General features: G+C 38.7%; 3 protein-coding genes across 12 annotated transcripts; 1 reads left to right on the top strand and 2 right to left on the bottom strand.

Moving 5' to 3' along the window:
• Positions 1-829: 829 nt before the first annotated feature.
• On the bottom strand, positions 830-3,982 carry LOC111789382. Of its 5 annotated transcripts, none has more exons than XR_002814332.1 (6): positions 3,858-3,982; positions 3,333-3,435; positions 1,894-3,151; positions 1,681-1,813; positions 1,373-1,527; positions 830-1,202 (listed from the first exon to the last, which is right to left on the bottom strand). XR_002814332.1 is itself a non-coding variant. In XM_023670138.1 (6 exons), the coding sequence occupies exons 2-6, from the start codon at positions 3,423-3,425 to the stop codon at positions 1,029-1,031; spliced, it is 1,818 nt and encodes a 605-aa protein (XP_023525906.1). In that variant the 5' UTR covers positions 3,426-3,497; positions 3,858-3,982; the 3' UTR covers positions 830-1,028. The 5 variants fall into 5 exon arrangements, 3 of the variants coding, with proteins under 3 accessions (XP_023525906.1, XP_023525905.1, XP_023525907.1); XR_002814333.1 differs by having other exon boundaries at positions 1,752-1,813; XM_023670138.1 differs by having other exon boundaries at positions 1,676-1,813; positions 3,333-3,497.
• Positions 3,983-4,606: 624 nt separating this feature from the next.
• LOC111788538 (UBP1-associated protein 2C-like) lies at positions 4,607-11,419 on the bottom strand. Of its 5 annotated transcripts, none has more exons than XM_023668885.1 (2): positions 10,018-11,419; positions 4,607-4,868 (listed from the first exon to the last, which is right to left on the bottom strand). In XM_023668885.1, the coding sequence occupies exon 1, from the start codon at positions 11,336-11,338 to the stop codon at positions 10,019-10,021; it is 1,320 nt and encodes a 439-aa protein (XP_023524653.1). In that variant the 5' UTR covers positions 11,339-11,419; the 3' UTR covers positions 4,607-4,868; position 10,018. The 5 variants fall into 5 exon arrangements, with proteins under 5 accessions (XP_023524653.1, XP_023524649.1, XP_023524650.1 ...); XM_023668881.1 differs by lacking the exon at positions 4,607-4,868 and adding an exon at positions 5,506-7,915; XM_023668882.1 differs by lacking the exon at positions 4,607-4,868 and adding an exon at positions 5,506-6,000.
• A 643-nt stretch (positions 11,420-12,062) lies between these two features.
• Positions 12,063-21,860, top strand: LOC111788536 (increased DNA methylation 1-like). Of its 2 annotated transcripts, none has more exons than XM_023668878.1 (9): positions 12,063-12,546; positions 13,965-16,806; positions 17,127-17,250; positions 17,979-18,061; positions 19,161-19,402; positions 19,832-19,918; positions 20,561-20,660; positions 21,001-21,205; positions 21,299-21,860. In XM_023668878.1, the coding sequence occupies exons 2-9, from the start codon at positions 14,038-14,040 to the stop codon at positions 21,676-21,678; spliced, it is 3,990 nt and encodes a 1,329-aa protein (XP_023524646.1). In that variant the 5' UTR covers positions 12,063-12,546; positions 13,965-14,037; the 3' UTR covers positions 21,679-21,860. The 2 variants fall into 2 exon arrangements, with proteins under 2 accessions (XP_023524646.1, XP_023524647.1); XM_023668879.1 differs by lacking the exon at positions 12,063-12,546 and adding an exon at positions 12,553-12,770.
• The last annotated feature ends 202 nt before the right edge of the window (positions 21,861-22,062 follow it).

Below are 22,062 nucleotides of genomic sequence, written 5' to 3'. Positions count from 1 at the left end.
AGCCCACCGCTAGTAGATATTGTCCGCTTTGATCCGTTACGTATCGCCATTAGCCTCACGGGTTTTAAAACGCGTCTGCTGGGGAGAGGTTTCCACACCCTTGTAAGGATGCTTTGTTCCCCTCTCCAACCGATGTGGGATTTCACAATCCACCCCTCTTTGGGGCCTAGCGTCCTCGCTGGCACACCACCCAAAACCTGGCTTTGATATCATTTGTAACAGCTCAAGCCCACCATTAACAAATCTTGTCCGCTTTGGCCTGTTACGTATCGTCATCAGCCTCACGATTTTAAAACCCGTCTGCTAGGGAGAGGTTTCCACTCTCTTGCTTCGTTCCCCTCTCCAACCGATGTGGGATCTCACAATCCACCCCCTTGGAGTCCCAGTGTCCTCGCTAGCACACCGCCCAGTGTCTAGCTTTAATACCATTTGTAACAGCCCAAGCCCACCGCTAACAAATATTGTCCACTTTGGCCTATTACGTATCGTCATCAACCTCACGATTTTAAAACTCGTCTGCTAGGGAGAGGTTTCCACACCCTTATAAAGAATGTTTCGTTCCCCTCTCCAACCGATATAGGATCTCACAAAAAAGGTCAAACAGATATTTCACAAACAGATAAAAGAAACAGGACAGNTTATAAAGAATGTTTCGTTCCCCTCTCCAACCGATATAGGATCTCACAAAAAAGGTCAAACAGATATTTCACAAACAGATAAAAGAAACAGGACAGCTTTGTTAACACCAGATAGATATATATATATATATATATATATATATAAATTAGTTTAAACACCATAGGTTCAGTCCAGAAAGATAGCACCAATATGTACAAAATATCTTGCAACTCGTTTATTTTGGTAACTCATACCTGGCGTTATGCACTTCAAGAGATGAAGTGGTGAATCATATTCTTGAGTGTTATTTACAGACTAGCTTCCTCTTCATCTCCAGCATATAGGGTTCAAATTCACCTCTTCCTGGAACAATTCTGATTTCAGAGATTCAAGTGAATTACCTGTTTCATTTACAGAAGCTCCCACTCAGAATCAGATGCATAACTAGTCGATACGTTCTTCATGTCCAACTTCTGCGAACCGTCTGTACCGAATTCCAGATCGATATCTCCATACCAGATTGCTAGCTGTTCATACTCCTTTGCCAACCTCTTTTTGGAATTGAAAGCCTCCTGGATTCTCTTCTATTTTTCAGTAAAGAAGAATAGATTAGAAACAAAACATAGAATCTTCAGCACTTTTGGTCATTTATGGAAAGGCAAAGAAAAGAATGAACAGATAAAAATGATGGTATTTCAAAGTGAATATTGTTTGAGGAGGCTCATGTGTGTAACTTTAAATGAGGGAACGAGACCTTATATGAACGGAGCTTTTGCGTTCTGCGAGAGATAGCATGGAAAGCTTTATAGTCGACGCTGTCACACTCATCTTTAACGGTCACCGGATGTCCCAAATCCACTGTTTCCAATTCAGCATCCGAAATAGAGCATCTGGAATTGTATGGACGACCTGAGAAAAGATTTTAAGATCATTGTTAAACTCGGAAAAGAAGGGGAGGGGATAAAAGCTTTTCTCCGATTTTTGTGTCGTTGCTTCGAGGAAAATAAAATGAATCATAACAATTATAGATAACAGAAATGAATTGAAAGAATAGTACATAACAAGCTACGGGGCGTGCCTACTTCAGTCGAGAGACTTAGATCCCTAGAACTAGTCGATTTCGAAAATGCAACCTGGCTAGTGGTATGGAGTTTAGGATGAAATGCACTTTCATTGGCTCTTGAAGCATGGGTCCCTGTTGAGTCATGAATTGTTTAAGAAAATCAGAAGAAAACACAAATACTCCTCCTAGGTTGAAAGATAAAGAGTACAAACCAAGTGAATCCATAAATGATAAGGAACTGCTGGAGGAGACAAACTTCATCTCCAAAGCCTTGTTTTCAACCGATGCACGATCGACCCCTTCAAAACACGGACGAGATTCATATTCAATAGATGCACGCTGATCAGCCGGTTCTTCAGGAAAAAAAGTACAATTAGAGAAGTTTTGAAGGGATTTCAAAGAGGAGACTGGCCTCGTCTCTTCTGCAGTTTCCCCACGGGTTAACACTTCTGACACGAGTTCAGAAGCAGTAGCGTCTGGAGCATTAGAACGATCAGTTCCATTTTCCAAGTTCTTGGGAGTTGTCTCCAACTTTGGTGAGAAGTGAACTAAATTATTTACCAAGATGCTAGAAGCTTGAGTAACGTTATGAGCGGATTCAACATCTGTACTGTGAATCGAAGTTACCGGTGGACCTCTAGTTGAGGTCACAATATCCTCTTCACATTCATTATCAATTCTGCCTGGCTTCAACAGCAAATTAGAATCATCAGCTTCTTTACTAACGAAGTTTGTCTCACTCCGTTCATGGCTAAGACGGTCATTGTTCAAATCATCAGTAGTATTAGGCTCGATAATGACACCCTTCTTTAAAACCTCATCTGAGTTTTCATCTGACAAGTCGTTGCCGTTCTTACCGGAGAGTCTGGATGATTCCAAAGTTGGATGAGAATTATCCGAAATAAGAATTTCTTCTCCGCTTGTAACGTTAACTTGACACGGTGTACAATCAGCCATATGCTTCAGAGGATCACTAGCATCGAACTCCATGGCAGTATCCTCTTCAGACTTCTTGATTGCATCTTTATCTGTTAAAACCTCATCATTAGTCCCTACTAAACATACATCGTCCTCCAATTGCATATCAGAGTCATCACGAACTGAAGAAGCTCGTTTATTCGTATCATTAGTTTCACTAATATTACTCGGTGAGTGACTCGAAGGAATACTAAGAGAATGATTAGGAACTTCGGCAACTTCTTCATCTACAAACGTAACTTTACAAGACGCTCGACTGCAGTTATCTAGCTGATCAGTACTACCACGCCCCACAGATGCTTTATTAACATCATTATTTGCAGCTTTTCCATATGCATTTACAGGAACATGTCCCCTCCGAGCCGCGGCTTTCGCTTCATATTTCACGGAATCCTCTACACGGGGAAGTAGACCTTGAACAACACCAGAGTACAATTTCTTCACATTTTCACTTGCTGAACTAACCTGGTTTTCGACATACTTAACCGTATCCTGTTCGTAAGATCAGTTTAACAGATTATACTTACTGGAAGCAAAACTCAGTGACAAATTACTAAATTGCATGAACATTGAGCCACACACACACAATCAACCCAATAAGAAAATCACCAAATGAGCTGTTTTGTCAAAATATTGAATCACTGAATGCAAAGAGTATAAGAAATGGGGATACCTGGTTCATAATATTATCCATTTCATGGCAGGCTGCTTCAAATTTCTGGAACATGTTTCCAACCCACATATTAGCTTTATATCTAAAATCCATTTTTGTTCACCTGCAAGATTCATAATCCTTAAATCCCAAGAAACAGGACAGCTACCTCATTTCTCCCCAACTCTGCAAATATTTTGTTAATCATCATTCATAACAGCCGTAACATATCCTCCTTTCTCTATAGTGCCAGTACTGATTTCCAATTCTTTTATCCTCTTATTAATGTAATTAAACCCACTAAAACATGTTGAATAAGATTTAAAGCAAAAAAGAGATCCTCCGAGACATTGGAGACATGAAAAAACCAGAATTCTCGGTTTTGATCAGCAGAATTACGTTGTTTTTCCAAAATTCAACAACCACAGCACTTAAAAACGTATAAGAATTGAATTTTGACGCAACATTCACGCAAACTGAGTGTCGGAATCAAAGGGGGTTGGCGATCAAGAGTAGCAGAAGAAGAAAAGGTAATAAGAAAGGAACCTGAGCAGCCCGTGGAGGTCAGTCCATCGTCGTTGGAAACCTGCTCTTTCTCCTCGGCAGCCGCAGAAACAGGGTTTTAGCTTCTTTCTTTTTCAATGGCAGAGAGAAAGAATATCACAGGAGGTTTTAACTTTTGAAGTTTGCTTATCATATTCAGATTAAGTCAAAACTTAAACTACTTTCTTTTTTTTTAAAAAATAAATAAATAATAATAATAATAATAATAATAATATATATATATTTTAAAGAATTTGATCTGAATTTTTAATGTGTTGATGGTTAAATTGTTGGCTTTTAACATGATTCTAAAAGAATGGAATTTTATGTTACATCTCACCAATATATTAATTAATCTTGAATATTAAAAATAATTAAATAACTTAATCTTAAATGGTTTTAAATTCATGATTTTTTTAATTAAATAACAAATTTAACATTTTTTATATTAAATATGTTAATTACATTTTTTTAGAACATTGAACAAATATAAATTTTCCGGGGTCGAGTTCCCACGGAATTTCTTTTCCATTTTATTAAAAAAAATTATTGCAAAATATTAATTTAAAATACTTTTTTAATGGTTCATTTTACAATATAATCTTAAAAATAATTTCTAAACTCAATTTTAATATTACCATGTAACATTCTACATATATAGTAAGCAGGGTAACAGAGTGCGTATATATTTCTGTCACCCTCCCTATTTAGCTAACAAAAAAAAAAAAAAAAAAAAAAAAAAAAANTCCCTTCCCTTTTTTTTTTAGATCTCTCTATTGTAGACATGAGAATCCATGCTCGATCGCAAGCTGCAGCACGGTTGACGTGTAGATTGTTCACCCTCTTTGTGAGAATCAATATTGCTATCACTTGCCTTCCCAAGGAGTATCGCCACAAGGCCTTGCAACAGCTCGAGCTTCGTTGTCACTCGCACATAGTCGAGCCAAATATAGAGTAGCCATACAAGCACAGGTTGCAGGACAAATACAGCCACATAGAGAAGTTATTATAAACCTGCGGACGGGATAATGTCTTCCTCAAGCTAAACTTTCCACTACAAGCTAAACTATGTTACAGAAATATGACACTTCCACTGTAAAAAAATAAAAAAATAAAAAAAAAAAGGGCAACTACCTCTTCGGGCAACACCAATTTAGAAAGCCCAATTCAGAAATCAAAAGGTGGTGGGTGTCGTACATAATGCAATTTACCCATCACAAAGCAAAGCCAAGAGGCTTCCATTTCTCTGTAATCTATTAGCAGTAGAAACTCTATACTTTGTGCAACTAGGTGACTACAATAAGGCAAAAGTCAAGTCTCACAATAAGCAAATAGCCTGATGTCTTCCAATAACCCCCAGAATTCAAGGCAGCAACCAACGTGACTACATTATAAAAATGGTCCTCTGTGCTTGCATTTAATCTCCATTTAATCTCATCAAAGTGCCCAAATACATATATAATTTAATTCACTGAAAACCACAAATACAAAATCTAATGTTTGGTTCAAAAGTGTTAAATCATCAATAGATGCATCCAAGACCAAATGAGTTGCATGCAGCACAGAAACACAGTCCCTAACACCAACCAAACAAAAACAAATTAAAAAAAGGACTCGAAGAGTTTTAAAAAAAAGACTAAANCAAAGGAACTGCAAGAACGGACCCTGCCACAGTATCCTTCTAATCACGAGTACTATTACAAAGAGAGTTGGAATACTAAAATCGTTACATGTGCAAAAGGCAAGCCTCTCTTCAACAGGTAGCAGACATACCAAACCATAAGAGCATTAACCACTTCCCAATTCTCAAAATTTGTAGAGAGAGCTTTAGCCCAACAAAGAGGGGGGGTGGGGGGGGCACAGAAATAAGCGATCACTTGTTAGACTATTTTGGAGGGGATGAAACCAAAAGCATATTAATTGTAGACAAGTACAAAAACACCATTGAATGATTTCTTTCTACAAGCACTCAAAAACATCTAGAAAAAGCAAAGCCAATACATTCACCCAATCAGATCGATAGTCGGCATTCTACGCAATCAGGTGAAGCACATAAAGCATCTGCATCCAACAAGATAAACTGAATCAAATACCCAGGTTGAACTTGCTTCATCATCCCACCTCATAATGCAAAGGGAATTCTAATCTAATTCAGGATCAAAATAATACAAACAACGTCAACATAACAAAACAAAATGGCATACCATCTGACATACAGAAAATGATGAGTACAAAAATTCAAGTTTCTTCCTAATCATTAAAAGTTGCAAATCCAACGTCAAAATTCAAAAGGTTGATCAATTATTGTCTGTCAGCCATAGGCAAACTTGTTATCAATTAAAGAAAGAAGATGCAACCTGAAGTAAAAACTTCGTCACGGACTAAAATTTAATGGTACAAAAAGGAACAAAATAAAATAGAAGCAAGAAAACAAAAACATGGGTAGAAGCTACCAAATCCTTTTCTAAAGAAAAAAAAAACTAACAAATCCTTCTTTTTTTTTAAAAAAAAACTAACAAATGAAATCATACAATCATCAGGTAAGTAGGCAGCCAAATTGTTGCCATAACTTTAATACCAGTAACAAACATCTGAAACTAAATATTTATTAATTGCCAGTACATATGGAATGACAAAAATGAAGGGTGCAAGAAGAATAACTAAAAGCTATATTGTTCCTAATGTTCAAGGGAAAGAATTAGCCAATATAAAGGTCACCAGAAAAATGCCTGAAATAGATCAATGGTACGTAGGGGCTCCAAAATCATATAAATAGAACAGGATTCTACAAGAGATGGGAACAGGAACAGACAACTTCGAAAGAAAAGCGAGATGTTTTCTTTAAGGTTATGCTTTATGCCCTGAGAAGTAAACCTTGCCCAGAAGAAAAATATAGAATTATTAAAATCCAAATAGGAAAGCTTAAACCCAGTGAAAGCAATCAAAACAAAACAAAAAGGAGGGAATGAGAGAAGAAAAAAGAACAAAGCAAACATGTGGGAGCAATGCACCCAAGAGTGTGAGGATTGAAAAATAAGCATGCGCAAATAACATTTAAAAAGTGACGCAAGCATATAAAAAAGAATTACATTTGCCATCATATACTAGTCAATAATTATACCAAGCATAAAATTCCAGACAAATAAAAAAGAATCAACACTGGGAAGGAAAAACTCATTCAAAACATTGAAATGAAAAGGCCTGCAACACAGTACCGTTGAGCAAAGGAAAATTCTCAAAACAATATATGACCAGGAACCATAGAGAAGCCATGGAATAAGCATAAAAAACAGAGGAAAGACAGGTAAGATCTCCCTCTACCCATTGTCTCAAGAAGGACTTGCATATTGCCAGCCTTCCACACACCAAAAAGGTGGATGAAATGAAAATTTGAAAAGAGAATATCTACCACTTTTGAGACCAACTTTGCAGATCAATAAGAAAGCACAATTCTACTCCCTGGCAATATAGCATGAGCACTACGAAAGAAAAATAAGTATCTCCTGGAGCCGATGGTTTTACCTTAAAATTTTTTCAAAAATCTTGGAATACTCATGAATGAAACATACATATGTCTGATCTCAAAGAAACTGGATGCCCACACTGTTGCAGGGCACTGTTGCAAACTTTCTTCCCATAAACCTCATGACTGGTTTATATAAAATCATAGCAAGGGTATTATCAGAGTGTCTTAAAAGGTTCTCCCCTTCACAATAACTGGGCAACAAACAGCTTTTGTAGAGGGGCGACAAATACTTGATGCATACCTCATGGCAAACGAACTCATTGATGAATGGGAAAGAAAGAAATAAAAAGGTGGTCATTAAACTTATCATGGAAAAGACCTTCGACAAGGTTGATTGGATGTTCCTCGAAAACATTCTTGTGGCAAAAGGCTTTGGCTCAAAATGGCGAAGGTGGATTAAAGGATGCATCCCATCCACAAAGGGTAGATATAAGGTATGCATCCCATCCAGCCTTTTTGTGCCACACGGGGTTTGAGACAAGGAGATCCACTATCCCCTTTTCTCTTCATCATGATAATGGATTGCCACAGTCGCCTATTGACAAAAGCAAAATACGAATGGTAGATATAAGGTTTCCAGATTGGTAATGAAGGCTTGAGCATCAACCACCTTCAGTTCGTAGACAACACAATTTTCTAACTTGGCAAATGCCTCTTCATACAAAACATGATCGAGACGATAAAAACTTCAGAAGGATTCTTTGGACAAAATATCCATCTCCAAAAAACAGAGATCATGGGCATCAATATTAGCATAGATATTATTGAAGAATTTGCTAGCATATATGGTTGTAAAAAGGGAGAATGGCCAAATATATACCTAGGACTACCTCTAAAAGGAAACCACAAATCCTTTTCCTTCTAGAAGATTATTATTGAAAAAATAAAAAGAAGGTTGTCAACGTGGTCATCATGTTAACTTCAAAAGGCGGAAGACTCACCCTAATATAAACCACATTATCCAATCTCCCCACTTACTACACATCTCTATTTGAAATGCCACAAAAAGTGGTTGCGGATTATTCATAAACTACTTGTGGAAAGATGGCCCATACCTTGTTCGATGGAATATTATAAACCTCCCAACACAAAAGGGAGGCCTCGATCTTCTCTCGATAAGGAAGAAGAACAAAGTTCTCCATGACAAATGGATATGAAGATATCATCATGGAGAAAAGGCCTTGCGGAGAAATCTTATAAAGGCTAAATATACTCCTACATCAAATGAAAACCACCCCCTCCATCTTCTATAAAAGGACCTTGGAAGTACATAAAGAAACATCAAAAACCTCATCACCAACCAAACTTGCCATAAGGTGGGTGATGGAGGAAGCACATCATTTTGGACCGACCCATGGATTGAAAACACCACATTAGCCCTGAGGTATCCACTTCTGTACTGGCTCTCTCATAGCAAAAAAGTCACGATCAAAGAAACGTGGAATATTGTCAACAAATTTTGGGACCGAAAGCTTGGTAGGAATTTAAAGGATAATGAAGCAACAGAATGGGTGAATTGAGCCTTGACCTTACCCTTGTGGTATTGTCAAACAAAGCAGACTCGTTGATTTGACTCCCCAACGCTGACGGGGTCTTTTCTAAAAATTCCTTAATGATGGACATGGCGGAAAAAGTAGAAGCAATAAATCCTAGGCTAACAAAGATAGTCTAAAAAGGTGAAGTTCTATGGAAAATAGTGCATAAAGCCATTAACACAAGTGAAATCTTACATCACTCTTTCTCCAAATTGGTGTCCATCATGCAAGAAAGAAAACGAATCACAAACCCACTTGTTTACGCAATGCACATATGCTCATAATTTCTGGACAGCGATTCTCAATATATTCAGATGACATCTCACATATCCTAGGGAGGTAAAGGATTTTTTTGGATATGCCTTAACATACTACCCTTTCAAGAATGCATAAACCCTACTATGGAAAAACCTCACCACCTCACCAGGGCTTCCTTTTGGAATCTGTAGAAAGAAAGAAATCAGAGAATATTTGCAGAAAAGACACATAACTACACAAAACTTTTTGACAATGTTGTTTACCAAGCTATATCTTGGTGTAAACTGTCAAATATTTTTACTTCCTATAGTTATACCTCCCTCATTGTAAATTGAGAAGGTCTTTTGTAAACCCCATGATAATACATCCCTTTTGTAAATTTCAATCATTAATGAAATTGTCTCTTATGAAAAAAAAAATAATAATAATAAGTGTCTCGTGAAAAATGATCTACTGCATTTTTATATTAGTATCTAAAAACTTAGAACATCAGATGTCAAGGAACAAAGATAATGCAACAAGGACGTTTAAAATTTGAATGACGCCAAAGTAACAAAACAAAATTTAAAGGTGCTAATAAATCATATCCACAGAGCCAATAAAATGGGGTACTATTAACACTAACCAGCATGAGGCAACATCACAAACCCTTGATTAAAAAAAAAAAAAAAAGCAAAGAAACAAACTACAATGGACAAGTGAAATAAAATCCCAGGGATACAACAGACAAGTTAGTGAACATACACAGTTTGGACCTTCAAATAGTAAACGAACAGCCATTACGGATGGAAAAGGAACGGACAATGCAACAATAAAGAACATAAACGGCATGCTTGAAAATTACCTCAATAAAATGGCGGCACATTAGGGTACATGCCCCCAGGCGGCACTCGGGGCGCCGGTGATGTACCCGTGGTGTGTGGGTGCTGATTTAGATAACCAGACGAAGACGACAAACTATATGGCAAACTATCTGGATAACCATTAGAAGGAACTCCCCCAGAATTCGGGGGCAACCTGTACAAACCAGATCCCGTTCCAGCACCGGAACTTCCCTGGCCGCCGGCTGGACCAGCACTCAGACCAGAAAAGCCAGTTGGCCCAGGACCACCGTATCCACCACCGTAAGGGCCGCCGCCAAGCCCACCACCATACCCACCAGTACCATTCAGAGAATTTTGTGTTTGACTACCCATAGAAGACAAGCCTGGTCCCAACGACGAGTTCAGCGTATTATGCCCAAGCTGTGGTGGACCATGGAGACCTCCTGAAAACCCACCGTATGATCCAAGACCGCCAGGTCCCCCATACTGTCCACCCATTGAACCAGGCATCGGAGCCTGCGAAGGCATACCCATCCCATCTCCATGAACATTACCTTGATTACCAACAGAGCCCTGAACGCCATCAGGCCCAGAACCTCCAGGCTTTCCCTTCTTTCCATCATTGGCATATTTACAGCTTACTTGTCGCCCTTCAATAGTCTTAATCGGATCCACCAACGCCGCTTGTGCACCCTCCGCCTTCTTGTAGACAAACAATGCATAACCCCTACACTTCCCCGTCTGCTTATCGAACCCCAAAGGCCCTTCCTCAATCTCCCCGTACAGAACAAAATGCGCAAGCAATTTATCAGCAGCCATGTCAATCGGCACATTAGCCACGTAAATTTTCCTCATCGACACATCGGGGGCGTTGGAGTTAGACCCAGTATTTCCTGCAGCTGCCAATTGAGTCACAGTGACACGCCCATCAATCGTTTTACTCGGCTCTTTCAAAGCCAGTAGAGCACCATCAACATGCTTAAACGTAACAAACCCATACCCTTTCGACTTCCCCGTGGCCTTATCTAAAATAACGACGGCCTCTTCCAATTCGCCATATATAGAAAAAAGCTTCCGGAGACCATCGGTCGTAGTGTCCCAACCAAGCCCACGAATAAAGAGCTTACGCTGAGCAACATCTTGATCAGCAACAGAACGTACTGCGTCAAGCACATCCGAATGACAGGAAACCGCGTCTTGAAGAATGTCGATGAGTTGATCCGGAGTGAACCGTTCGATGATCTTGCGAGCATCTTCCGGTGAAAGTTTTAACAAAGAATCGTCGGAGTCGGTAAGAGGGACGCCGTTTTCGTCCATCTTTCGCTTCTTAACGACGTCCATGGTCGAGTCAAGATCGACGTGGAGGGAGGGAACACAGGGAAGAGAGCGTAAACCCTAAAGAAAATCCTACAAATTCCTAAACAGTGACGACGGAGTCGCCGATTGGTAAAATGTGGATCTTTACAGTCCGGTCCTCATTTTTTGGGCCTTTTGGGCCGATGTAAAAAGTGGGCCAAAGCCATATTAATGGCCCACCAAATCTTTATTTATTTTCAGAAATTAATAATATTTAGTATTTTTTTATGACGGATTTATAATAATTAAACCATGTTGGCTCACAAATATATTCTAATTTGGAAACATTCAACCAAATCAACCTTAATAACACCGAATTGAGCTTGGAAACCGTAAGTGAACTCACTGTTTGAATGCCTATGAACTAAGTTTGATGAAATTGTTTGATGCGCAGATAACATATACCGAAAGATTCAAGTCTCTAGTTTCTTAATCAATGACACATGCCTTAATCAGTTGATTTTATGTTGAGGTTGGCTTGGTGGTTCAAAAGATTTGACTAGACTTACGGTTACATTTACACAAACAATTTGAACCAATCCAACGGAGTTAACTGTTTAATAAAGGTTATTTGTCGGCAAGTTATTTATTAGTATTATTTAAAAATTAAAAAATAAAAGTGACAACCACACCACAGATGCTCCAATAAACTATTGAAATAATACCTAATCGGATGAACATAATAAAGAACCAAAAAAGGAAGCAAAATCAAAATGGGGAGTCTCCAAAAGCCTATCCATTCGATCGAGTAAAATCATTACAAAGTTACAAAATTGAGAGATGGGTTTTGTTTGTGGATCCTCCCTCCACTTCAATCCAATGAGTTGCAGTGTGAATGAAATGAAAAGAGGGGTTTCTAAAAATAATCCCCCAAAATGGACAGGGCAGAGTGGAGTGTGTTACGCATTGGGGGATGAGAAAAAAAAAAAAAAAAAAAAAAAAAAAAAAAAAAAACACGAAAATGGGGGGAAGCCCGAGTGCCGAGAGAGAGAGAGAGAGAAACGGTTTTGGTGAGAGAAAAGGCGAGTCCTCGTAGAGATGGGTTTGTCATACCATTTGTTGTACTTGGTGGGTACTGTTCAGTTTCTCAAAGTTATCTTGCTTTCTTGGGTTTATGACCAACCGTGAAGAAGGTACTTCTGATGGCGATATGATGGGCAGAGGAAACGCTGCTTCAATTCTCCTTCACAACGGTGCAATACCCATTTCCATTTTGTCATCTCTTAGCCCTAATTCATGTCTTGATTCTTGATTCTTGATTCCATTTGCATGTTGATGGCGAATGTAATGCCTAGCTGAGGTGTTTTTTGTAGTGGGTTTGTTGTGTTTTTTGTTCATTTTAGCTAAGATGGTTTCTGTGAGATGTATGATGGATTTTGATGCGTTTTGAGCTGGAAACGAAGATTTCTGCAAATGGGTATGAAAGGATTCTTTACATTTTTATTGTGTTCTTCTCGTTTGTAAGATTTATGGAAAAATAGTAATGTTGTTCAGTGATTTATGAGTTTTGGATTTAGAATAGAGAGATTGACACTAGGACACTAAGGAAATGGGAGGGTGATACATGTTTGTCTCGTTTTCTATTCTATTCTATTTGAAATGCCGTGTGTCGAACAATGCTGGCTATCGATAGAAACTGTTTGAAGGGGTCGAGCAACGCTTCCTTGTCTCACGACTTTGCTTTTGGTTCGAGTGAAGGAAAGATAGGGGTGGTGGAAGAAGTTAGTCTTTCTTTGGACAAGTAAGATTAGAGCGTAGAAACGCCACTTCTTAACGCGCTTGCAAGATTTATGGACGAAGAAAGCGGAAGTTGCCTCTTCCACACATTTTTATTTCTTTATAGCTTGTCTGGTCATTTATTTTCAACACCAGGAAGGAGGAAATCCAAAGAATTATATTCCAAAAAGTAAGAGTAAAGCATCCGAGAGAAATGTCTCTAGCTCGGTAGTGTCATTCTTTAATGTTTTCGTTTTGCATCGATAAACATTATGGATTGTTTAGATCATTGATGCAATTGACGGATGATCTAGGAACTGTTATAGAATATGAAAGTGCTGGTAACAACGGGATTTTGTCGCTGGCTTTGTATTATTTCATCGAAGTGAAAATGGGATACAGAGTTTGAAGTAGTTTGGATTGTCAAATTTCTCTTTAAGGCTTCAGCAGCACAAGCGTTAGATGAGTATATTTTAGCACGTTGAAATCCTTTATGCCTATCTTATCTGCATATAAAAACATTCTCTCTTGCAGTTTTTCGAGTACCTTCCCAGATGCGTTCCTTGTATATCGCACTCACATCTAATTACATTCTACCAGTGGACACTCAAAACGTCCCCCATTGTACAGTGTTTTTTTGAACAAGAAACTAAAATTTTCATTGAATAAATGAAAAAAGAATAATGCTCAAGGAAATAAACTCTGCAAGGGAGTGAAAGAAGAACGAAATAACCAAGAAGTATGCAAAAACAAAAGAAACAACAAAGCAACCCAATTATCGTTCATTCAATGTCTGTTGTTATTTGACTTGTGTCCTTTAAATTGGATCCGATTTAAGTTAAACATTCTTATTTTTTAAATGCTTGAAAGTAATGTTTGATTTCTCATGCTACAGGTCCTGCCTTCTGAAGTAGTGTACGTGTAGGGTAGATAAGTGAGGGTCGAAAGAAGGTTTTTGGTCCATTCGTATGGATTTCGAGGATGATGGCTTTGAGGGTTCTGCGAATGAAGACATTATTTTTAAGGAGGTTTTCTTTGGGAATATCTCTAGCCACTCCAATAGATGTCCTTGCAAAGCATTTAGTAATAAACATGAGCCGTGGAAGATAAATGATGCATCTTTATGTTCAAGTAGTGAACTCTCGACAGTGTCCAGTCATTCTTATTCAAGAAATATAAAGGTTGATGAATGCTACAATGCTACTGAGAATATTAGGACCGATTCTGTACCGTATAGTTTTCCATGCAAATGCCCTTCAGTGGAAGATAATTATGAGAATGCAAGTGCTAAGCGAATAAAACTTTCAACTGATGAACCTTCTGATTCTATACCCAATCTAGGTAAGGTTATGAACTCATCAGTAATTATAAGAGAATCTGCTTCTACATTCCACGTTGTAGAATCGTCTAGACAGGGTATTGTATCAAGTTGCTACCTGTTAAAGGATTTTGTAGAAAGGGACAGCAATCTGGGCGAACCTGATGTACCCAAATGCACGTCGTTGATTTTAGAAGGTCATGAACCCAATATGGAGAATAAAGTTAGTGCTTCGCCTGTTTCCGAAGAGAGCTCAATGACCAGACTCTTGGTAGCAAGTCCTTCCGATACATTCAACGAGAAGTTTGGATCTCCATTACATTTGGAGGTAGGACAAATGAAATTTCAATGTCCAGAACTGGACACTTCCTTGAAGACAGATTTGATAAGGGATCCCCGTCCTCTTCTCCACTATCATGTTGTTCACTTACTTATTGCAGCTGGATGGTCTATTGAAAGGCGCAAAAGACCTTGCAGGCGCTATTTGGAAACCGTTTATAGATCACCCCAGCGAAGGCTCTTTCGTGAATTTCCCAAAGCTTGGAGGGTTTGTGGTGAACTCCTATATGCTGATAGATGTAGTTTTGTAAAAGAATCTGACATCAAGGAATGGACCGGCATTCATCAATTCTTATTTGATCTTTGTGACACACTGTTACAAGTTGGGAAGGAAATGAATCAACTAGGAGCTTCAACGTCACTCGCTCATTGTTGGGTTATTCTAGATCCCTATGTTCAGGTTGTTTCGATTGACAGAAAGATTGGTACACTTAGGAAGGGAGAATTAGTTAGAGTTACCCGTAATATTAGGGTTATTGGGAACAATAAGACTGATAATTTTGTGACATTAACAAATGAGGATAGTATTTGTAACCTATCTGCTGACAAAAATGCACCTCCACTCCACGATCATTCACCGTCTGCCAAGAGTGCATTAACGGAGGCTGCATTGAAAGATCTCGATGGTGGCAATTGTGCTTCTGATGAGCAAACCTGTGATACAAGTTTATCTAATTACTATGGACATACAAAAGATGGAACAATGAAATTTCCGACAAGGGTGTCTAATTATGTCTCCGATGTAGGGGATGGTATGAATTGCTTGGTCAGTCATTGTAGTGCACTCAAACCTAGATGTCCGCCTCGTGGTCCTATTCTGTCTGGAAATTCAGATAATGTTATCCCAGTTTCTGGCCCTACATCTCCTTATGAGGACAGCGCTTTGTATAGCTCGGATGAACAGAGCTCTGAAAATCAAGTTGAAAAGCCTAATGAAATGGTGAAAAATGCACTGATGCATTCCCTGGGAGAAGGAAAAAAAGTGGAAGTCCCATTCAATGATAAGATGCAAAATAATCTGGAAGAATCTCTGTATTACTGTCCAAACTATATAAGCGATGATTTATCTCATTCTTGTGCTTCACAGGTTGTACAGAAGGTTACACATAATGAAGAAGGTGGGCAGCACGTTTCAACTTCAAAGTTCAAAACAGAGAGTAAAGTTTCTGCTGTACATTCTAATTTGCAGAAGAAAGGGCGTAGAAAGTGTAAAAAGATATCTGAAATTAATCCTACCTTGCCACCTCAGACCGATATTGACGTGAGTTGTTCTCAATTGGATATGATAGAATACCAGAAGTCCCATATAGCTGATACGAAAAACATGGACGGTGATGTGAAGTCCTTGTATCTCAGTCCTATTTCATGCCATTCTGAGAGGAAAGGTTCAAAGTTCAAAAAGATTTATGACAGTCTTAGAGGTTCAAAAACGAGAAAGAAGAAATTGAGCGAATGTCAAATTGAAGATGATGACCTATTAGTTTCAGCCATAATTAGAAACAAAGATGTCAGTTCGAGTGCTGCTGGATTTTCCGCTGTAAGGAAGTTCTTAAAGCCTAGAGCAAAAACGAACCGCAAAAGGCAAAAGAGTAGTTGTAAGCTACTCCTAAGAAGCTTGGGTAATGGGGAAAAGAATTATAAAGATGGGAAGTGGTATACCATTGGGGCTAGAACAATCTTGTCATGGTTGCTAGATGCTGGGGTTATATCCTCAAATGGCATGATCCAATATCGAAACTCTCGGGATAATAGTGTAGTTAAATATGGTAGAATTACTGGAGATGGCATCATCTGCAATTGCTGCAGTGAGCTACTCTCAATAACTGAATTTAAAAGGCACTCGGGTTCCAAATTTAATCGTCCTTGTTTGAATCTTTACTTGGACTCTGGGAAGCCTTTCATGTTATGTCAGCTTCAAGCCTGGTCAACTGAGTATAAGACAAGGAGAAGTAGGACCAGAACAGTTCAAGTCGATGAAGATCGAAATGATGATTCATGTGGGATTTGTGGTGATGGGGGAGAGCTAATATGCTGTGATAATTGCCCCTCTACATACCATCATTCTTGTTTGTCAATTCTGGTTTGTCTCTTCACTTTTTTGTAATTTGGTGATGAATTTTCTTGTCTCCTTACCGCCCGCTCGTGTTTAGCTGTACTTGTTTACTATTATTCAGTATGTTTTTTTAAAACTTTTTTTGGTTCTCTCATGTTCAATATGCTGTACTTGTGTTTGTTCTAGAAAGCATACTGATGTTGACAGCATGTGAAAAGAATATACTGATTGGCATTCAAGTGTTTCCCTATTTTTCTAAGTAATTTGTTTTGGAGTTAAGCCTTATATGTATGTGTTGGGAAATGATATGATTAAATAAATAATGCCTCTTAACTATTGAACTTTAGGAGCTGCCTGAAGGCAACTGGTATTGCTCGAACTGTACTTGCCGAATATGTGCTGATCTGGTGAATTATAAAGAGTCGTCGAGTTCTTCTGATGCACTAAAATGTTCTCAGTGCGAGCAAAAGTGTAATTCCTATGCCTTCCCTATAATTATTTATATTTATTTTGTTATAAAAAGTGAGCTTAATCGGCTTATCGTATTTGACGTGGAAATTAATTTCTCTTTAGATATCTTAAAGATTGAAACTTGCATGTTGATTTCTGTGAGGATTATACATTACTGGATTTCTGTGGACGGTTGAACGTTTGAGAGCTGAGATTATGCCTAAAGGAGGCAAACAAAAACTAGAGGAATTGCAGAACCGTTCCCAATCGGAACAAATCGTAGATAGATCCTACATAAATGACTGATTTTGGAACTCGAAACCGCTAGATAAGAATATCATCCCATGACCTGTGTAAGGGATTTTCCTCCTATCAGAAAACTGTCCTGATTCTCGTGAGCCGAAGAACGACGTTTGACATGGTTTGGATTACTGGAGGCCAACCACAAGTTTAAAAGGCTTCCTCAATAGTTCCATAGCAAAAGAACAAAGAAGAACAGATCCTTTGAGAACTTCTCATTGCTTTTAAGCACATAAAACCATAACTTGGCAGAAGAACCATAGAAGGGTCTCCTTGTAGTAGTACCTCTATTAACTCATCCATGATAAACTAAGTTTCTAATATGTGACTATTGCACTAATTGTTGGCGTTTTGAGGAGAGTTTATTCTTTCTATTTTTGCTGAAGTTCTCGTGAGGGAACTCCTGAAAATGGGTATCTCATCCTTCTAATAGATTGTTGGTTAAACAGATCATGTGCGATGCCTGAAAGAAAAAGACATTGATTATGGAGCAGAGTCTCTTATTTGGTTTTGCAGTGAGAGTTGCCATAAGGTATTTTTGTATGATTCTTCTGTCCTATTCTTTCTATTGTGGTAAATTTATTAGATTTGGTAGAAGATGGAATTCAAAAAAAGGCGAAGATATCCCAAATAACAAATATTCTCAAATACCTGAGTGTGGGATCCTACATTGGTTGGAGAGATGGAGAGAGGAATGAAGCATTCCTTATAAGGGTGTGGAAGCTTCTCCCTAGTAGACGCGTTTTAAAACCTTGAGGAGAAGCCCGAAAGGGAAAGTTCAAAGAGGACAATATCTGCTAGCAGTGGGCTTGAGGTTTTACAAATGGCATCATAGCCAGACACAGAGCGGTGTGGGATCCCGATGGTGAATTGTGAGATCCCACATCAGTTGGAGAGGGTAACAAAGCATTCCTTATAAGGGTGTGGAAACCTCTCCCTAGTAGACGCGTTTTAAAACCTCGAGGGAAAGCTCAAAGAAGACAATATCTGCTAGTAGTAGGCTTCGGCTTTTACAAATGGCATCAGAGCCAGACACAGAGCAGTGTGGGATCCCAAGGAGGGGAAATTGTGAGATCCCACATCAGTTGGAGAGGGGAACGAAGCATTGCTTATAAGGGTGTGGAAACCTCTCCCTAGCAGACACGTTTTAAAACCTTGAGGGGAAGTCCAAAAGGGAAAGTCCAATGAGGACAATATCTACTAGCGGTCAGCTTGGGCTGTTACAAATAGTATCAAAGCCAGAGACTGAGTGGTGTGCCAACGAGGACACTGGGCCCCCAAGGAGGGTGAATTGTGAGATCCCCCATCAATTGGAGAGGGAATGAAGCATTCCTTATAAGGGTGTGGAAACCTCTCCCTAGCAGACACGTTTTTAAACCTTGAGGGAAAGTCCGAAAGGAAAAGTCTAAAGAGGACAATATCTACTAGCTGTGGGCTTGGGCTATTACACCGAGTTTCTCCAAAAAAGAAAAAAAAAAAACATGTTTTACATTAGTTACCTTGTACATTTTATGATTTATGTTGCTGACCAAGTAACGCAGGCATACCGAGTATTTTTTAAAGTAGAAACTATGCATTGTCGATCTTGCTGGTTCTGATATTTACATAATGTTGTTCACTGATGTGTGCAGATTTACACAGGTCTTCAGTCTCAACTTGGGTCGATCAATCAGTTTGCTGACGGATTTTCTTGGATGCTTCTTCGATGTATTCATAGTGACCAGAAAATTCTATCGACCCCACGCTTAGCTATGATGGCAGAATGCAATTCCAGATTAGTAGTGGCTCTAACTATAATGGAGGAATGCTTTTTGTCCATGGTAGATCCAAGAACAGGAATTGATATGATACCACATCTCGTGTACAGCTGGGAGTTAGTACCTTTTCCATTTGTTTTTTTTTTTTTATAAGAAACTGCGGACAATCTGTTAGCTATGGGCTTGGGCTGTTACAAATGGTATCAAAGCTAGACACCAGGCGGTGTGCCAGCAAGGACGTTGGACCCCCAAGGGGTGGATTGTGAGATCCCACATCGGTATGTTGGAGAGGGGAACGAAGCATTCCTTATAAGGGTGTGGAACCCTCTCCCTAGCAGACGCGTTTAAAATCCATGCGGCTGAAGGCGATACGTAACGTGCCAAATTGTTTTGCACTACTCCTTTACAAAAACCCTAAGTAGTTTTCTTCTTCACCATGAATTAACTCAGTTTTCCAAATTTTCTTACCTTTTCCTTCGAAACTGTCTTCTGCTAAATTGTTCTCAGCTGCATTTATACTTATAAACTCTCGATGTGTTGTGCAGGTCGAGTTTTCCTCGTCTGGACTTTCATGGATTTTACACTGTGATACTAGAGAAAGATGATGTGCTGCTCTGTGTAGCATCTATCAGGTATCCAAAATTCTTCTCTGGTAGCGTTTATCCTTAACTTTTATTTGTCTTGGCATTTCGGAGTGAGTTCGATGCAAGAAGTAGAAGTGAGAAGTAGTAATGTGACCATGGATTTTAGCGAGAAGTAGAAGTTTTCACATTGAATTCTTAAATGAATTCTTCTATGGACTTTCATGGATTTTACCTGTGTTGGTCTGTGTGGATAGTTTTTGCTTCTAGAAACGAGAAGTAGTAATGTGACCATGTTGTAGAGGGTCTGTGTGGATAGTTTTTGCTTTTAGAAACGAGTAGTAATGTGACCATGTTGTAGAGGATTTCAGGGAATGTCGGGGCCATCAGGTGTCAAATCTGGATTTCGAATCCTGATCCTAATCTTGGACATGGGTCGTTACAACTTATTAGAAGCTAAAAGGAAAGTTAAATTCAAAGGCATCAAGTTCAAGAGATTGTTCGACTCCATGGTTTTTCCCGATCCATAGTGTCATATCAGAGATAGATGGCCAAGACATTTTATATATGTGATGAACTTTGAAGAATATTTTGCTTTTGGAAATATTATATTCTAGAGCGTTTACTGATTGTGACCCATTACAAATATACATGTAGCTATGTTCTATGTTTATTCCAACTTTCTTGTTGCAGGGTACATGGATCAGAAGTTGCTGAGATGCCCATCATTGCAACTTGTAGTAAATATCGTCGCCAGGGAATGTGTCGGCGTCTACTGAACGCTATAGAACAGGTACTTTTCCATGTCTTGCCAATAGATATGCTTAAACTCGTTAGTCTTGGATGAAAACCGTTAATACTTTATTAAAAATTTCTAAATATACTTAAAAGTGTAAAGGTATTAACGTTACTTTCCAAAGTTCGTGGGTATTTTTGAGATCTGGTGCTAACCGTTCCGTCTATGACTTATCATTGTTGGGTCGATCTTGCTTGTGGTTCCTGCAGCTCTCGCCCTTTAGGTTGTTCTTAGTACATGCTAACCAATGTAGATGCACGTTTTAGTAGATGCTAGCTAACCTATGTAGATTTTTTTATCGAAGTGTCGTTCATTATTATTTTTTTGGGCGTTCCAGATGCTATTGTCCTTTAAGGTGAAAAAGCTTGTGATAGCTGCAATTCCTAGTCTAGTGGAGACATGGACCGAAGGGTTTGGGTTCATACCCGTGGAAGATGTTGAGAAACAAAGTCTTCACCGGTTCAATCTGATGGTGTTTCCTGGAACAGTGCTACTAAAAAAAGCCTTGTATGTAAGTGCTCAAAATTCAGAGAACACACAAGGCAAGTCTTATTTCTTCCCTATACTAAACTCATCTTAAGAAATAGAGAACGAAATGATGTAACATCGTTTCATATGAACGGATCGTATAGCAGGAACTCGTTCGGATGCTGATTCAAAACAACAATGTGTTTACTCCTGTCCTGATGAAGCACGTCCCAGAACGGAAATGAAACGTTTAAAAGATCAAGACTTGCATGAACACGATGAAAAGACGAAGAACGATCACGAGGGAAATCCAGCTCCAATTGATTCATCCACATTGCATTTGGTTGAATCAAATAGAATGGATACTTCAATTCAATCAGCACTACAATCTGATGGAAACTGTTGCACTGACGAAGTTCGAGCCACAACCCATGAGTCGAAAGAGTCGTTAGAACAGGACGTTGAGCATCCAGAAGGAAAGAGCTGGGATAACGAAGTTCACGTAGCTACAATGACGAGATTAGTCGAACCTTTTGTACTAACTTAGGCAATAATCGAACTTTAGAGAGAGAGAGAGGAGTCCAGGAAATGAGTTTGCAGGACCATTTTTCAAAGCTGTCCTGTGAACATGAATTTCCAACGTTAGGGAATACTTGAAATCTGATAAAACTCGAATCTTTTGACTTTTTAGTCAAAAATATATGTTTTAACTAGGTAAGTTATTATTTACTGTGGTAAAAAAATTAAGCGGGTGAAACAAGGTAATTGGAGATGAGCTAAATTCAGTACGAGTTGCCTAATTCTTTTTAGGAATATTAGTGGCAACATAATTGTAATAACTAGGATTGGTCGGTCATAAATAGGAGGTTAATTAAGACACGAGCAAATTCATTCATTACTTTTAGTCAAACAAAAAGCGACGAGGTATAAG

The sequence above is a fragment of the Cucurbita pepo genome, chromosome LG02 (genome assembly GCF_002806865.2).
Source record: "Cucurbita pepo subsp. pepo cultivar mu-cu-16 chromosome LG02, ASM280686v2, whole genome shotgun sequence".
Classification (NCBI taxonomy): domain Eukaryota; kingdom Viridiplantae; phylum Streptophyta; class Magnoliopsida; order Cucurbitales; family Cucurbitaceae; genus Cucurbita; species Cucurbita pepo.
Note: the sequence above shows the minus strand (reverse complement) of the source record. Positions and strands in the feature narration are given on the sequence as shown.

Bases quoted from the DNA above. Each gene is read 5' to 3' on its own strand.
- LOC111789382 (XM_023670138.1), bottom strand. From the start codon at position 3,425: ATGGATTTTAGATATAAAGCTAATATGTGGGTTGGAAACATGTTCCAG. The intron at 3,152-3,332 runs GTATCCCCATTT...TCTTACGAACAG, and splicing joins TGGATAATATTATGAACCAG to GATACGGTTAAGTATGTCGA. The intron at 1,528-1,675 runs GTACTATTCTTT...ATCTTTTCTCAG, and splicing joins CACGCCCCGTAGCTTGTTAT to GTCGTCCATACAATTCCAGA.
- LOC111788538 (XM_023668885.1), bottom strand. From the start codon at position 11,338: ATGGACGTCGTTAAGAAGCGAAAGATGGACGAAAACGGCGTCCCTCTT.
- LOC111788536 (XM_023668878.1), top strand. From the start codon at position 14,038: ATGGATTTCGAGGATGATGGCTTTGAGGGTTCTGCGAATGAAGACATT. The intron at 18,062-19,160 runs GTATTTTTGTAT...TGATGTGTGCAG, and splicing joins GCAGTGAGAGTTGCCATAAG to ATTTACACAGGTCTTCAGTC. The intron at 19,919-20,560 runs GTATCCAAAATT...TTCTTGTTGCAG, and splicing joins CTCTGTGTAGCATCTATCAG to GGTACATGGATCAGAAGTTG.